The 16,843-nt window shown below is 38.0% G+C and overlaps 1 protein-coding gene across 1 annotated transcript in view; it reads right to left on the bottom strand.

Moving 5' to 3' along the window:
- The window catches only part of VPS13B (vacuolar protein sorting 13 homolog B), a 743,427-nt gene that overhangs the window by 268,802 nt on the left and 457,782 nt on the right, over nucleotides 1-16,843 (bottom strand). Inside the window, exon 30 of the mRNA XM_081817134.1 lies at nucleotides 10,432-10,635. Coding sequence (XP_081673260.1) covers nucleotides 10,432-10,635 — 204 coding nt within the window. The remainder of the gene's footprint in view (nucleotides 1-10,431; nucleotides 10,636-16,843) is intronic.

Here is a 16,843-nt window from a genome sequence, read left to right as displayed (position 1 = left end):
CTCTAGAACCCTCAGTTTGTTTCTGAGTCCATAGTCTCCCATGGTTCGTCTCCCCCTCCGATTTCCCTCCCCTTCATTTTTCCCTTCCTACCATCTTCTTCTTCTTCTTCTTTTTTTTTTTTAACATATAGTATATTATTTGTTTCAGAGGTACAGGTCTGTGATTCGTCAGTCTTACACAATTCACAGCGCTCACCATAGCACATACCCTCCCCAGTGTCTATCACCCAGCCACCTCATCCCTTCCACCCCCCACCACTCCAGCAACCCTCAGTTTGTTTCCTGAGATTAAGAATTCCTCATATCAGTGAGATCTATGATATACAATGGAATATTATGCAGCCATTAAAAAACACAAAATCTTGCCATTTGCAACGAGGTGGATGGAACTAGAGGGTATTATGCTAGGTGAAATAAACTTATTATTAACTGTACTTATTTGCAGAGATTTCCTCTTATTTTTAGATAGAGGATTCTTATTTATTTATTTAATTTTAAAGTTTATTTATTTAAGCAATCTCTATACCCAACGTGGGGCTCAAACTCACATCCCCAAGATCAAGAGTTACACACTCTTTCCAACTAAGCCAGCCAGCTGCCTAGATAGAAGGTTCTTGAGGGTAATATGAATTCTTTATAATTTAAAAATAAAATATATAATTAAGAGTTTAAACCTATTTTGGTGTTTTGAGTTTTTTCCCAAGAGGAACACTATCCAGTGATCTAATGGAATTAAAATAAAATCCAAACTCCCTTTGACCTATAAAGCCATTCATAATTTATTCCCTTCCCTACCCTAAACTTTACTTATTCTTCTTTTCCTCTCAGCCAGGCATGATCCTTAAGTGTGCAAAACTGATTTCTACTCAAAGGTCCCTGCTCTGTCAGAACACTCTTGACACAAGCACTCCAGGGGTATTTGCATGGGTAACTCATTCTTGTCATTAGGTATTAGACTAGGCCTAATGTAAAGAAATTTCCCAGGGACGCTTATCCCATTATACTGCCATATTACTCACACAGCATTTATCACTGTGTGAAATTTTGAGAACATGGACTGAGTTTCCACTATTGTGCCAGGCCCCTCTGCTAGGTGCTGGAAATATAATGGTAAAGATGGATGTGTGCAGCTCAGTTTAGCAGAAAAAATAACTAAAAATAATCATAAGGGAGGATAAGTAAGATGATAAGGAAAAAACATGCATGTGTGGAAACCTCCAGTAGGGGACCTAATTAACTTATAAAGACATATAAAGTATCAGTGAATAATGCTACAAGAACTACAACCTGAAATGAGGATAATTTAAAGGTACATTTAAATAAAATGCTAGTAAAATTTATTTGGGCAAAATTAAATAATGTTAAAATATTCTCATTCTCTAAACAAAACAAAGCAAGAAGAAATAAAAAAAATTACCCCACCCAAACAAACTAACAAACCAAAACTATGGCTAATATATTTGTGATGGAGTTCACAAGTATTACATTCATTTCAGTCTCTAAAAGAAGGTCTTATGGGTACAGCCGTATTGAAATATCAACTTAATTCAATTTTACAGAGATGTTCAATTGTTAACAGCTCTGGTTATAGTTTCCAGTTGTTTATATCTATATAGTCTGGAACTCTTGCATCTAACTCTACTTGATAGCTCTTTTTTCAAGGAAAAACTTCAAAATAAAACTTCATGGTGGAGGGAGAAGTCAGGGGACTGCTGTGTTTCTCAAAGAAAAGGACATCACAAATTGAGTATATCAATGGGAATCTACCAAGGGAAAAACGGAGAGGGGATTTATGTTATTTTATTTCATTTTTAAAGCTTTAATAACATGTATCAATGTACCAAGCGCAGTACTCAAAGAATAATACTGCATAATATATAAAAGTTATATGTTGTACATATACTTTTAAGTAAATGTTGATATATATTTGTTTGGATCCTTCTCTTAAAATGTTGGAAGGAGGGAAACCAGGCTATTCAGGGTTTTGGACCAATCAGGGCATTATTATCTATATTTACATGTATATATATATGTATGTATGTGTTTATATATATAACAATTATGATGTTAGGGGCTGTAAGAACTACGAATTAATTGACATTATAGGGGTTTTTAAAATTTTATGCTATACTATTGTGATGACTATATTCAATTTAAATATTTTCTGATTTTTTGAGTACCTACTGTCTGTCAGTAACTATGCTAAGACACAAAGAGGACGACTGGCCAAGCCAGATCTGTCCTTTTATCTCTACGCCACCCCCCCTTCAGCTTGCCAAGGACACCCTTAGCTGATACGTAAGGAAGAAAAACCACGGCCTTCTCCCCTCCACACACGTTCAAGCACTAATCACCATGCAAAAGGGCAACAGGCACTAGGTGCATAACCTGCAGGGGGCAGACATCAGTACAGGTCATTTTAGTTCTCAGTACTTCATTTCCTCAGCTTATAAAATAAGCCCAGACATAGTAAAAATGGTTGATAAGAGAAAAAGAAACAAAAGTGATTACCTAACAATGAACTTTCGCCTAAGTGTAAGCTTAGGGTCAGAAGGCCGAGTATAAGAAAAGTAGTTGAATGAGAGAAAGTAAATCAGGGTTCTATACTTAGCTCTACTTTTTTTTTTTTTTTTTAAGATTTTTTTTTTTTTATTTATTTGAGACAGAGAGAACGAGAGAGAGAGCACATGAGAGGGGGGAGGGTCAGAGGGAGAAGCAGGTTCCTTGCTGAGCAGGGAGCCCGATGCGGGACTCGATCCAGGGACTCCAGGATCATGACCTGAGCTGAAGGCAGTCGCTTAACCAACTGAGCCACCCAGGCGCCCCCTTAGCTCTACTTTTATGTGACATTGCACAAGGCAAGGAACCTCCTCAAACCTAGTTTCTTACGGTGGTTTTGTTCTGTAACAACTTGCTAAGGACGGTCCAGAGTTTAGAGAGAAAACTGCATGAGATTTGGAGGCATGAGGGACCTAAATACTGGCCAATATTCTCTCAAAGGCATGCTTTGTAAAACAGTGAAATTCCGACTCAGCGGTGCAGGCAGGTTCCAGCTTGTCTTTCCTCTTCTCGGGTTCTGTGACCAGCTCTTTTTCCTGACCACTGGCCCTGCTGACTATGCAGGTTCACCCCCTCGACAGAGGCAACAGCCTCCCATGGACTTCTCTCCCAGCCTCCAGTGGTCCCTCCAGTGGCTGGACATGCCTGTGACATGTCTCTGATCCACAGTCCCCTTTAGATCCTTACTTCACAGCTTCTTCCACAATTGAGCAAGGCCTTATTCCTAAAATAAATCCCTTATGCTCTAATACTTACAGTGGTTCTGCTGTCCTGACTGAATCCTAATGTATTCTCTCAATGGAAAAATTGAGGTTTTAGAAGGAAAAGATCCACAAATTTTAAAAGGTGATCATTTTTATGCTTAACTTCCCTACTCCCTTCTCCCCCAACATACACACAGAAACACATTTTGATTAAAGACAAAAGCTGAGTAATGTACGCAGGAGGAATGAATGAAAACTATTATAAAGGCTGTTATTTAAAATTGGTCAAGGGGAGGGAGCAAATTATTCTTCACTGAATAGCTTTTTGTATCTTTTGATTTCACCTGTAGTGCCTATTGAAAAACAAAAATATAATCATATTAAGGTTCTGCTTATATTTCTATCAAGATTAATCGGCACTACTAGGCTACATCAGATCTAAAATCTCTTGTCTTCATTTGAATCAGTACCTCTCAGAAACATTCAGTCACTTGATCTACTAGTTCTACTTAATTACTTAATCATTCAATCTTTCCTTAATTCACTCAACTCTTTATTAAGTACCTGTTATGTGCCAAGCATAATATTATGTACTGGATATTCAGAAGTGGGTAGAACATGCCACATTTTCATATTCCTAGCCTTTGAATCTACTGCTTTTTTAGTTCAAAATGCCCCCTCGCCTCTCCTGCCGCTCAGATTCCGTGGAAACAAATTCAGAAGTTATATACTCTGTGAGACCTTCCCTGAAAACCCACCCACAGAGGTAATCATTCATTTTTCTTTAAATTTTCTACTTTGTACCTATATCAATTTTAGATTTATTGTGTTATGTGTCTGTCATATCTATTAGCCTGAGATGTCCTATGTACATGGAATGTGTTTATCCTGATTTTGATGTGGCTCTTCCATAATCCTAAACATCCTATATTTATGTCTACCATAGTACTTTACTCTCTGCACTCTAAAAGTGTGTAATTAACTACTAATTTTTTGATTGGACACTGATCTCTGTAAGGGACAGGAACATATGAGAAATTATTTCATTTTGTTTCTCTAGTGTAAAAGACATTCTATGGCATATAATTGATGTTCAAAAGTCTTAATTTGCGACAAGCATGCCAAAGCCATTCAAGGGGGGAATGAAGAGTCTGGGTACTGAGACAAATGGTGCTGGGACAACTGTATATTCACATGCAAAAGAAGGAAGTTGGACTTTTACCTCATACCATATACAAAAACAAAAACTCCTCAAAATGGAGCAACAATCTAGCTATGAGAGCTAAACCCATAAAACTCAGAATAAAGCATAGACACAAGTCACCAAAAAGAAAATACCTAGGAATAAACTTAACCAAGGAGGTTAAAGATCTGTACTCTGAAAACTATCAAACATCGATTAAAGAAACTGAAGAAGATACAAACAAATGAAAAGATAGTCCAGGCTCATGGATTGGAAATATTAATATTATTAAAATGTCCATACTACCCAAAGCAATCTACAGATTCAAGGCAACCCCTATCAAAGTACCAACAGCATTTTTCACAGAACTAGAACGAATAATAATAAAATTTGTATGGAACCACAAAAGACCCTCAGTAATCAAAGCAATCTTGAGAAAAATGAACAAAGCTGGAGGGATCACAATTCCAGATTTCAAGATACACATTTCAAAGCTGTAGTAATCAAAACAGTATGACACTGGCACAGTACACAGACACACAGATCAATGGAACAGAATAGAAAGCCCAGAAATAAACCCATGCTTATATGGTCGATTAATCTATGAAAAAGGAGACAAGAATACACAATGGTGTAAAAGGTAGTCTCTTCAATAAATGGTGCAGGGAAAACTGAACAACAAAAGAATGACACTGGACTACCTTCTTTTATCATACGCAAAAATAAACTCAAAATGGATTAAAGACCTAAATGTGAGGCCTAAAACCATAAAATCCTAGAAGAGAATACAGGCAATAATATCTCTAATATTGGCCATAGAAGCATTTTTCTAGATATGTCTCCTTAGGCAAGGGAAACAAAAGCAAAATTAAACTACTGGGACTGCTGAGGCAGCTGGGTGGCTCAGTCAGTTAAGCGTCTGACTCCTGATTTTGGCTCAGGTCAAGATCTCAGGGTTGTGAGATTGAGCCCTACAATGGGCTCTATGCTCAGCATGGAGTCTGCTTGAGATTCTCTCTCTCCCTCTGCCCCTCCCCTCAACTTGCCCATGTGCATGCACAGTCTCTCTCTCTCTCTCAAATAAATAATTAAATAAAAATTTTAAAAACAACAAAAAACTATTAGAACTACATAAACATAAAAAGCTTTTGCACAGTGAAAGAAACCATCAACAAAACAAAAAGGCAACCTACTGAATGGGAGAAGATATGTGCAAATAATATATCTAACAAGGAATTAATATCCAAAATATATAAAGAACTTATACAAGTCAACACCAAAAAAAACCCCCCAAAACCCAAAAAATCCAATTAAAAAATGGGCAGAGGACCTGAAGACACTTTTCCAAAGAATACATACAGATGGCCAATAGACTCATGAAAAGATGCTCAACATCAGGGAAATGCAAATCAAAACTACAATGAGATATCACATCACACCTGTCAGAATGGTTAAAATAAAAAGCACAAGGAATAACAAGTATTGGTAAGGAACCCTTGTACACTGTTGGTGGGAATGTAAATTGGTACAGCCACTGTGGAAAACAGTATGGAGGTGCCTCAAAAAATTAGAAATAGGAATACCATATGATCCAATAATTCCACTAATGGAATTGAAAATGAAAACATTAATTTGAAAAGATATATGAACCTCTATATTTACTGCAGCATTATTTACAATAGGCAAGATATGGATACAACCTAAATGTTTACTGATAGATAAGTGAACAAGTAAGATGTGGTATGTGTCTATTACACACACACACACACACACACACACACACAGAGGAATATTATGCGGCCATAAAAAGGATGAGATTTTGCCATTTGTGACAACATGGATGAACCTAGAGGGTATTATGCTAAGTGAAATAAATCAGACTAAGAAAGACCGATATCATGATTTCACTCACTTGTGGAATCTACAAAACAAAACAAACAAACAAACAAAAAGCAGAATCAGGCCTATAAATACAGAGAACCAACTGATGGTTGCCAGGGGAAAGGGGGTGATGTGGATAGACAAAATGGGTGAAGGGGAGTGGGAGGTACAGATACATTTCATTCAGTTCTAAGTCATGGGAATCAAAGGCATAGCACAGGTAATGTAGGCAATGATACTGTAACAGTACTGTGTGGTGACAGATGGTAGCTACATTTGTGGTGAGCACAGCGTAACGTACAGAAAAGCTGAACCACTATGTTGTACATCTGAAGCTAGTACTACATTGTGTGTCAACTATCTGCAAACGAAAAAAAATTTAAAAACACAGGCATAAATCTTCATGACGTTGGATGTAGCAATGGATTCTCAGATCAATTATAAAAACTTATGCAAAGATTATTATCAAGAAATGAAAAGATCATTTATAAATTATATCAGATAAGGGTATAGCGTTTAGAATAAATAAAGAACTCCTACAAATCATCAACAAAAAAATAACTCAATTTAAAAATGGGCAAAAGGCTTGAGTAAACACTCTTCTAAAGAAGATATAAAAATGGCCAAAAATCACACGAAGGGCTCAACATCATTAATCATTATGGAAACACAAATCAAAACCACACCCAATAGGATGGTTACAGTTAAAAAAAAAAAGGAAAATAAGTGTTGGTGAGAATGTGGTGAGATTGGAACCCTTGAGCATTGCTGGTGGGAATGTAAAATGGTTCAGCCGCTGTGGAAAATAGTTTGGCAGCTCCTCAAAAGTTAAATATAGAATTACCATATGACCATGAAATTCTACTCTTAGATATATATCTCTAATACCTGAAAACAGGTACTGAAACAGGTACTTGTACACAAATGTCCACAGCAATATTATTCATAATAGCTAAAAAGTAGAAACAGCCCAAATGTCCATCAAAAGATGAATGGATAAACAAACTGTGGTATTTACATACAGTGGAATATTATCCAACAGTAACTAAGAATGAGGTATTGACACATGGTACAATGTGGAAAAACCTCCAAAACATTGTGTTAAGTGAATGAGCCAGACACTAAAGGTCACATATTATATGATTCCTTTTATATGAAATATCTAGAATAGATAAATCCACAGAAACAGAAAGCAGATTGGCATTTGCCAGGGGCCATGGGGAGTGAGAAGGATGTAGAAGAAAGTGCTTACTGGGTAAGGAATTTTACTTTAGGGTGTAGAAAATGTTTTAGAATGAGACAGAGGTGGTGGTTATAGATAGGGGTGGTGGTTATACAATATTGTGAATGTACAAAATACCAGTGAATTGTCCACTTTAAATGGTTAATTTTGTGTAATGTGAATTTCATCTCAGTTATTAAAACACACAGAAACACAAACTGTTTATTTAAAGATTTTTTAAATATATTTATTTGACAGAGAGAGAGACAGGAAAGAGGGAACACAAGCAGGGGGAGTGGGAGAGGAAGAAGCAGGCACCCCCCGAGCAGAGAGCCCGACGGGGGGCCCGATCCCAGGACCCCGGGACCATGACCCGAGCCGAAGGCAGATGCTCAATGACTGAGCCACCCAGGTGCCCCAAACTGTTTATTTAAATGAATTAAGGAATAAATAGGAGAGATACAGCTGAGTTAAGGCTAGATGCTCATAAAGTTTCCTAGGAAAATAAGGCCCATTTTCTTTGTTGATAGAATTTGTGGTTTTTAAGATGACCTATAAGGGCGCCTGGGTGGCTTAGTCGGTTAAGTGTCTGCCTTTGGCTCAGGTCATGATCCCAGGGTCCTGGGATGGAGCCCCGCAGTGGGCTCTCTGCTCAGTGAGGAATCTGCTTCTGCCTCTCCCTCTCCTTCTGTGCATGTGCACACACACTCTCTCTCTCTCACATAAATAAATAAAATCTTAAAAAAAAATGACCTATAAATTATGTAAGCTGGAACTTCCTGAACCTGAAAACTGAATGAAGTAGAGGAAAGATGGAATCTGACCCTGACTCCTACCATGTGATGTTTACAGATCAGGACTGGTGTAGTGCATGTAAGGTGTGCACCATATCCTCTACGTAGGACCAGCTGCTGGAAGTATGGCCTGCATCCCTCTCCTGAAATGCACCTTGGTCAGCAGTGGGAAATTTCTCACCCAAATTTGCACCCCTATTCAGGAGCACATTCAATCACTTATTAATGAAAAGCTGTAACAATACATTTTTTTTTTTTTAATTTGAGAGAGAGAGTGAGAGTGGAGGGGGAGAGGGGGAGGGGGAACCTCCAGCGGACGCCCTGCTGAGCACGGAGCCGGACGCAGGGCTCAATCCCACCACCTCAAGTCAGAATCTGAGCTGAAAACAAGAGTTGGATGCTTAATTGACTGAGTCACCCCAGCACCGCTGTATAATACATTTCACACTGTAAAAATGCTTTGTGCTAGGGATAAATCAATGGACTGGATGGTAAAGATTTGTCCTCAGAACCAAGACAAAGTATATAGATAATGTTAAGAGCACACCCAAAGGGTATTAACCTGCTTCTCATGGAGGCTCAGGGGAAGACTTCCTGGAAAACGTGAGGCTTCCTGAAGCTTGATGAATGATGGGAGTTAGGCAAGTGAAGGGGGGGGCGGGGCGGGGTGGTGGTGGTGGTTTAAGAGAGTTCCAGGCAGATATCACATATCAAGGCCTAATAGCAAGTGACAAACCTTATTTTCAGGAAGCTGAAAGAAGCTCGTTATGAATAGAGCCACAAGGAAATTAGAAAAGAATGTGGGTACCTGAAGAAGAAGCTTATATAGAGTACAGACTACTATTTGGCATTTGGTTTTAGGCACATTATTTATCTTTGTTAGGCCTCAGTTTCCTCATGTATAATTAGCTCATAGCATTACTGCAAAAATTAATTTAAATAAGTTAGGTAACGTGATAAATATTATATAATCTATTATTAAAATTGCTGCTATTATTAATGCCAAGACATAGATAAATATAGTTTTGGTGGTAAAATGGCAGAACCTCAAAGCAATCAGCTTTGCAAAAGGCATACAAGAAAGTCTACATACACGTAATGTTTTAAAGAAATTCAATCAAATAAACCACCATGGTGTGTTATAAGCAACAGATGTCAGTAAATCTTACAAGCAAAAATTTTTTTAAAAAGGAAGAAAAATGAGAAAATAGTTAACACTTTTTAAAATATAAAGACCTCTAGGTAAAAAAGACCTTTAGAGTAAAAATACTCTAAAAGTATTTTTAATGCCTAGTAGCTTCGTTCTAGCAAACAATTGCACCTAACTCTGATGAGAAACCACGAGCAGCCTGGGTGAGATGGCAGTGGCTCTCTACAAATCTTATCGATCACATTCAGGACTAATTCCTTTAAAAGTGTTCTCTGCGAACATAGGGGCTTTAAGTTAAAGTGGACTAAAAAAATAAAGGCAACCCAGAGCTTTTATTACTTTTCTCCTCTTATCATAATAAACAGAGAGACTTTAAAAAAAAAAAAAAACCTGGGCGCCTGGGTGGCTCAGTTGGTTAAGCGACTGCCTTCGGCTCAGGTCATGATCCTGGAGTCCCGGGATCGAGTCCCGCATCGCGCTCCCTGCTCGGCAGGGAGCCTGCTTCTCCCTCTGACCCTCCCCCCTCTCATGTGCTCTCTGTCTCTCTCATTCTCTCTGTCTCAAATAATAAAAAATCTTTAAAAAACAAAACAAAACAAAACAAAAAAACAAAAACCTGACCTTGAATACAATGGATTTCAAGGTAAAATGTGAATGTATCCTTAGTCTGAAGTGGAACCTTTCATCAAAGAGCAAGCTTGAAAATAATGCTGACACAATCTTAAATTTGTAATAATTACAGTGTAACAGTTGGTAGGACCAGCAGGTTTCCAAGGAAAATCATTAGTTACAATTATAAAATATATTTTATGTTGATCATGAAATGCAGAAGAGGTACCCTGACACTTAGGTTGGGCATGCTCAAGGGCTGTATCCCCAACTGTTCTTCTGGCAATGAAATATTAGAAAGTGTAGAACGTTTCTCAACAATTTCCTACCTGCTGGCCATATTCCACTCAAGGGCTGGGTTTTGAGAATTTCTTTCACTCTCTGTTAGCACCCCTCCTGTGCCACTTTCCTTCTCCGGTTTTAGTTGATCCCACTGTGCAGTACCAATATTGATGGACTGCAGGTCTATTTGGTACTGTCTATCTTCAATTTCTGATCCAGGGTCTCGAAGAATTCCCAAGTTCAAAGCTCTCCTGTAAAGGCAATGAAAAAATGTAAGCAGATACAATATTCTGTTTATTTTGTTCACTAACATAGTATCATTACCATTTTTTTTCCCCTTTGGATTACTGATGGAGTCACTGGGTTAGTCAAATCTCTAAGGCAGGTATTAGGAAATAACCATAAAGGATGATTTGAAAATGTACCCCAAACTTACCATGTACAGTAATCTACCCTACATTGATTTTTTACATTGTTCCCAGCACTGTACTGTTTTTCTAAGTATTTTCACATACATGATTTCAGTCTTTGAGATGCTGTGGAGGCTCTATTTTTATCTCCATTTTTACTAAAGAGAAAATAATTCAGAGAGGTTAAAAGACTTAGGCAAAGGTACTGAGGGAGTTTGTGACAAAACCACAACTTAGGCCCAGGCTTTCTGACTCAAAACCCAGTCTTCTTTCCAATGCTAATCAACTACCTTCTTCAGGCCTTTCAGTCTTGTGAGGAAAGAGGATAGAGCTTTGTCAGTCTATTGCACTTCCCCACCTCTTGCCCTTGGTTCTTTATATAACCCAGTTGTCACGTAGACTGAACTGTTGAGAAGACTACACTGATTACTGATGGAGATACACAGTGTGGATTACTGGCCCATACAGAGTTGAAACTCTGATCTTACTGGACCTAGTGCTAAGCAAGTAAACAAAATCATCAGTAGCATAAAGCTAAATTAGAGGAAGTAAACTGTTAAATTTTTTGTGAGGGTTTTAGAATGAAAATAGCAAAGCAATATGGTAGGAAGAAGAACTGGGTTCAGGGTTCAGAGGCCAGATAAACCTGTTTGTGTGAGTTTGGGAACGTTTTAGTTTTGTTGGTTCACAAATGCTTTAAAGTGAGTCATCAAAAGGAAAATAATATTAGGTCCCTATGAAAGTTTCAATGAACACAAAAATTTAAATAATGTAGAGACTAAAAATAACTTTACTAGTACAAATGTTAAAAAAATCTACAACTGCAGCTAAAAAATACAATTAAATTAATTACAACTGAACACTAATGAAATTAATTGGTGGGGGTGGGGTGGGGAGAAGGAAACATGGGTCCTGATCTGAAATCTACAGAAAGAGGGTAAGAGTCTGATTAAGGCTATGCTGTGTCTAAGTAAGTAGTGTGGGTCAGACCATGCCCGGAGGCTGGTCAAATACCGATGGAAGGTGGGTAACTGCTGCAACTCAAGATGGCAGGTGTCTGGGCCAGCTGCTGGGGAATGGAGACAGCAGGCAAGGTAAGGGTTGAGACTAATGAATTCAAGTGTAGAGAAGGAGTAGGGAAAGAACTGGAACTGAATGAGCAGGCAGCTCAGGTAGGGTGCTATCAGAGGGAATTATAATAGGGAACAGGGAAACAAACAGGCATTGATCTAGAAACCACAGCAGGAGCCAGAGAAAGAAATGGATGAATTGTCATCCCTAAAGTAAAAGCTCAACCTGTTTTGTTTTGTTTTGTTTCCCCTTCTCTTTTCTAACTTAGAAGAACTGCAATCTAGGAATGGGCATGCAAAGAAAAATAGCCTAAACTTTTACTTGAACCAAATAATTACATTAGAAATACAGCCCATAAAATGGGACATGAACCTTTTCAATTTGTCCTAATGAAGGCAAAGAAAAAAAAAAAAAAGAACTCATGAGGGTGATGGGAGCGAGTAACATTTAGAATATTCCCATTTTGGTAGAATGCTCTCCTTTCACTTGAATATTGGTATAATTCTGCTTAAAGGCCCACCTCAGACTTCACTTTCTATGAAGACTTTTCTGACCAACCTTTCGCCAAACTCATCTCTCCCAAATCTGTGCTCCTGGGGTTTCGCTATACTAAAAGTACAGTAACATCACAATGACTTAATATACCAATATACCATACATTTCTTGAAGTCAGGAACTAACTCTCCTATCAAGCTATCAGTAAATGCTGTTTCAACAACACGAATTTTGACAAATCTCAAGTGGAGAACCTGTATGTCCACAGCAGTAAGAAAACAGTTTTTAAACAACAAACTTTTGATTCGGATGCACAGAAATTCGGACACACAGCAAATATCTTGGGCAGTTAGTGGTCTAGCCTATTCCTTAGATTATTTATCCCCATATAAAAGTTACATTTCCTTATTTTAAACTAGCCAATGTTTTCTACATTTTAAATAAATTCCTTAAACATATTTTTAAGGTGAACTAAAATACTTTAAGAATCCTTGAAGAAAAAGTATGTTATGAAATACAGTCAGTGCCATAATAAAAGACAAAGTAACAGCCCAGCATTAACATTAGTCTATTTCCCTTGGCACATGGATGCTGTATAATCACAAGATTACAACCACAAAACACTTAATTTCATCAGAGTTTTTCATGTAGGCTTGAAATATTCCATATTTTTTTTTTTCTTGGTCTTAAATTGAGCTCTATTTCTCCTGTCTACCCCGGGAGAACATGACTTCCCACAGGTTCTTCTCCCCTATGCAAATGGTTTGTATCATGAGCAACAGCCAGATACTTCTAAGCATGCTAATTTTAAAATTCCAAACTTTTGGGGCGCCTGAGTGGCTCAACTGGTTAAGCGTCTGCCTTCGGCTCAGGTCATGATCCCGGGGTCCTGGGATCGAGCCCCACATCAGGCTCCCTGCTCAGCGGGGAGCCTGCATCTCCCTCTCCCTCTGCTGCTTCCCCTACTTGTGTTCCCCCTCTCTCTGTCAAATAAATAAATAAATAAATAAATAAATAAAATCTTTAAAAAAATAAAATAAAATTCCAAACTTTTTAAGAATCAGGGTTGGAGATTTTATATTCTCTCCTTTTGTTTGAAATTAAATATCTGTCATTTTAACCTGATTTGAAAGTTCAGGGAAATTTATACTATTTGGGTATATAAGTCCAACTTAAAAGCTAACTGCAAAACCATTTAAATCTGAGTTGTAGAAAATAGGATAAGTGAAAGATTCAAGTGAACTCTACCCTCAGACTTTCCAATGATCATGAGCATGAAGAAATTATTTAACTTCTGTGCCCCAATTTAAAGAGGGCCAAAGGATCTGAAATAAACATTTTTCCAGAGACATACAAATGGCCAATAATATTGAAATAACTAAAGCACAGAGATAAATAAAATCTATGACTAGAAGTTAAACTATTCATAAAGAGGTCCATTATAAATTCTGTGACCATTTCTGAATAGAATCTTAAATGGTTCTGAATGAATAACATATCTTATCACCAACTAATCATAGATGCATAGGCACTAAGAATAAAAGTCCACTTTTCTAATTATGAAAAACCATAATGAAAAGTATAAGGATGAAAGTTTAGTATTTCCAGGGTCACCTGTTTCCAAAATACGGCATATCAGAAACCCTGAATGAACCTTCTGACTAAAACAACTACAATGCTTGACAAAAATTTAAAGTATCTTTTTAAACACATCTTAGAGCTGGCACCAGAGAACAGAAATGTCAAAGTGCCCCCCACCCCTGCCAACCTCCCCAAAGCGAAACCAGGAAAACTAATAAATAAGCACCTGCCAAAGCCAGCTTATGCTCTTAGGGTTTCTGGTGAATCCTGCAGACATTGATTTTCTGCTCTGATAACTGCACAGGAGATAAAGCTCAAGGCCCACCCAAGATGATGAATCAACTTCATTGCAGACCCTATATATAAAGCTGGGGTCACAGAGGGCTACATAAGCGATGAAAGTGTAAATTAAAAACAGCCCTCCTAGAGAACCTCTTGGTGATAGAACAGTTCTGGATCTTGATTGCAATGGTGGTTACAAGAACCTACATATGTGATAAAACTGCACAGAATTATACACACATAAACACAAAGGAGTACAGGGAGAAATGCTGAATCTCAATACAGCTGTGGATTGTACTGATGTCAATTTCCTGGTTTTGATATTGTGCTATAGTTATGCAGGAAGTTACGCAAGACTTGAAATGACAAAACTCCTAGAAGAAAACATAGGGGGTAAGCTCTCTGGCATCAGTCTTGGCAATGATTTCTTGGATTTGACCCCCAAGTCAAAAGGCAACAAAAGCAAAAATAAATAAATGGGAGTATATCAAACTAAAAAGCTTCTGCTCAGCAAAGAAAAGTATCAACAAGATGAAAAGACAACCTCTGAAATAATTTTGCAAACCATGTATCTGGTAAGGAGTTATACCCCAAATATACAAGAAACCCACACAGCTAAATAGCAAAAACATAAATAACCAATTTAAAGAGGGGCAAAGGATCTGAAATAAACATTTCTTCCAGAGACCTACAAATGGCTAACAGGTAGATGAAAAAGTGCTCAGTTTAGGGCTGTGAAAATACTCTGTATGTTAATTATGGATATGTATCATATGTTATTCATCTGTCCAAATCTACAGAATGTATAACACCAAGAGTGAATCCTAATGTAAACCATGGACTCTGGGTGATTATGATGTGTCGGTGTGGTTCCATCAATTGTACTATGTACAACTCTGGTGGGTGGGGGATGTTGGTAAGGCTCAGAAATAGTGAGCTAAACAAAAAGGGAGAATAAACTAAAAGAAATAGAGGGAAGGAAATATGAACAAAAATCAATGAAATAAAAAAGACAGGGAAGGATCAACAAAGCCTAAAATAGAATAAACCTCTAAAGATAGAAGACCTAAGAAACTAAATTTTCAATTAAAAAAACTGACAACTATAATGCTGTGGAGATTAAACAGATAAGAGGAGGATATTAGAAAGATTTCTAGGAAAAAAGATCTTACAACTTACTGAGGAAAACAAATCTCTCCTCTAACTTATCACTGTCCCTAAAGGTATTTCTTACCTTTTTCACCATGGGATTAATATAAAGGTTGCCCTCTCATTCCTTCCACCAGATATAATGCTACTTCTCCTTTTGTAAGTTCTTTTTCTATGTAAAAATGACTACTTTAAAACTATATCCTGACAGTTAAAACTACTGGTAATGTAGTAACTAGTGAAAAGCAACCAAGTGCCTCCTTATTCCATGCCTTACTCAAGACTGTCAAAACTCTATCTTCCTATCTCAATGGCCAATAAGCAAACTTGCATTCACTCATTCAAAGAATATTTAATGAGCACTGCATGCTAGGCCCTATGACAGGCCCTAGGAATACTGGGTCCCTCTGTGGTCCCTGCGCTAATACAGATTATAGTCTAGTTGGGGATTTACAGGCAATTGCAAAAACAGTTAATGCTGTTAACAGGTTAGGTATAGAATGCAATTGGAAGCACACAAATGGGGCCCCTGACCCAGACCTAGGGGGCCCAGAAAAAAGGAAGAAACATTTAAAGGAGTTCAGAAAAGCCCAATCTCATTTCATATAATAAAAAAATTTAAAAAAATTATTTCAGGCAGAGGAAACAAGAGGTTCAAAGGTCCAGAGGTGTGAGAAAGCAGCATACCCAGAAATCTTGAAAATATTCTGAATGGTTGGTGTGGAGAGAAGTATGGAAAGCCACAGGCTAGTGAAGCTTCAAGTCATAGACAGGCCCTTCCATCACAAAGTGTCCGAGAACTGCACCAGGCCCAGCCTTTCGGGGTGGAGGTGTGCAGCCCACAGGTCAGGCTTGCCTAGCAAATTGGCATTTTCTCCTCTGCCAAAAAGGTTACAGAAATTATGTAGCAGCACAGTAGTTAAGACTAGAGAAAGACCTGAGTTTCTTTCTTTTTTTTTTTTTTTTTGTGGTGCAAAATGGTGGTTTATTAAAGCATGGGTCCTGTGTCCGTGTTGGGGCAAGTAAAGAAAAGGGAGGTTTCAAAAGAACTTTCATATGCTAAAAAGGACTGACGTACAAGACACCAGAGCCATTGTCAAGCTTGTTTCTCCCCCAGCAAGGTATTAACATTAAAACAGTTGGGAGATTCCTGGAAGAATGTCACACACGTCCCACCCAGAGGGGAGGAGGGTGTGGGGTGGGAGAGGTTGTTCATATTATGCTTTGTCTTCAACTTGCCCCTTCTGCTCCCTCATCATTTCCTCCCTGAGCAGTTTTTACCCTTAAATCTAAGGTTGTTGAAGGCAGAAGGTCTCATTTTCTGTAACGTCCTGCTGAATAGGGGCGTAGAGATGTCCCTACCTAGGGGAGTTACGAAAGGGGAGGCAGCTGAATCTAAGGCTGACAGGAAGTCAGGAAATCTCTCTGTGGGTGGTAAGAATCATCTGTTGATGTGAGGTCATTGTAGGGA

Source organism: Leptonychotes weddellii, chromosome 4 (assembly GCF_054177405.1).
Source record: "Leptonychotes weddellii isolate Sample4059 chromosome 4, ASM5417740v2, whole genome shotgun sequence".
NCBI classification, from domain to species: Eukaryota; Metazoa; Chordata; class Mammalia; order Carnivora; family Phocidae; genus Leptonychotes; species Leptonychotes weddellii.
This window is presented reverse-complemented; position numbering and strand designations above follow the sequence as displayed.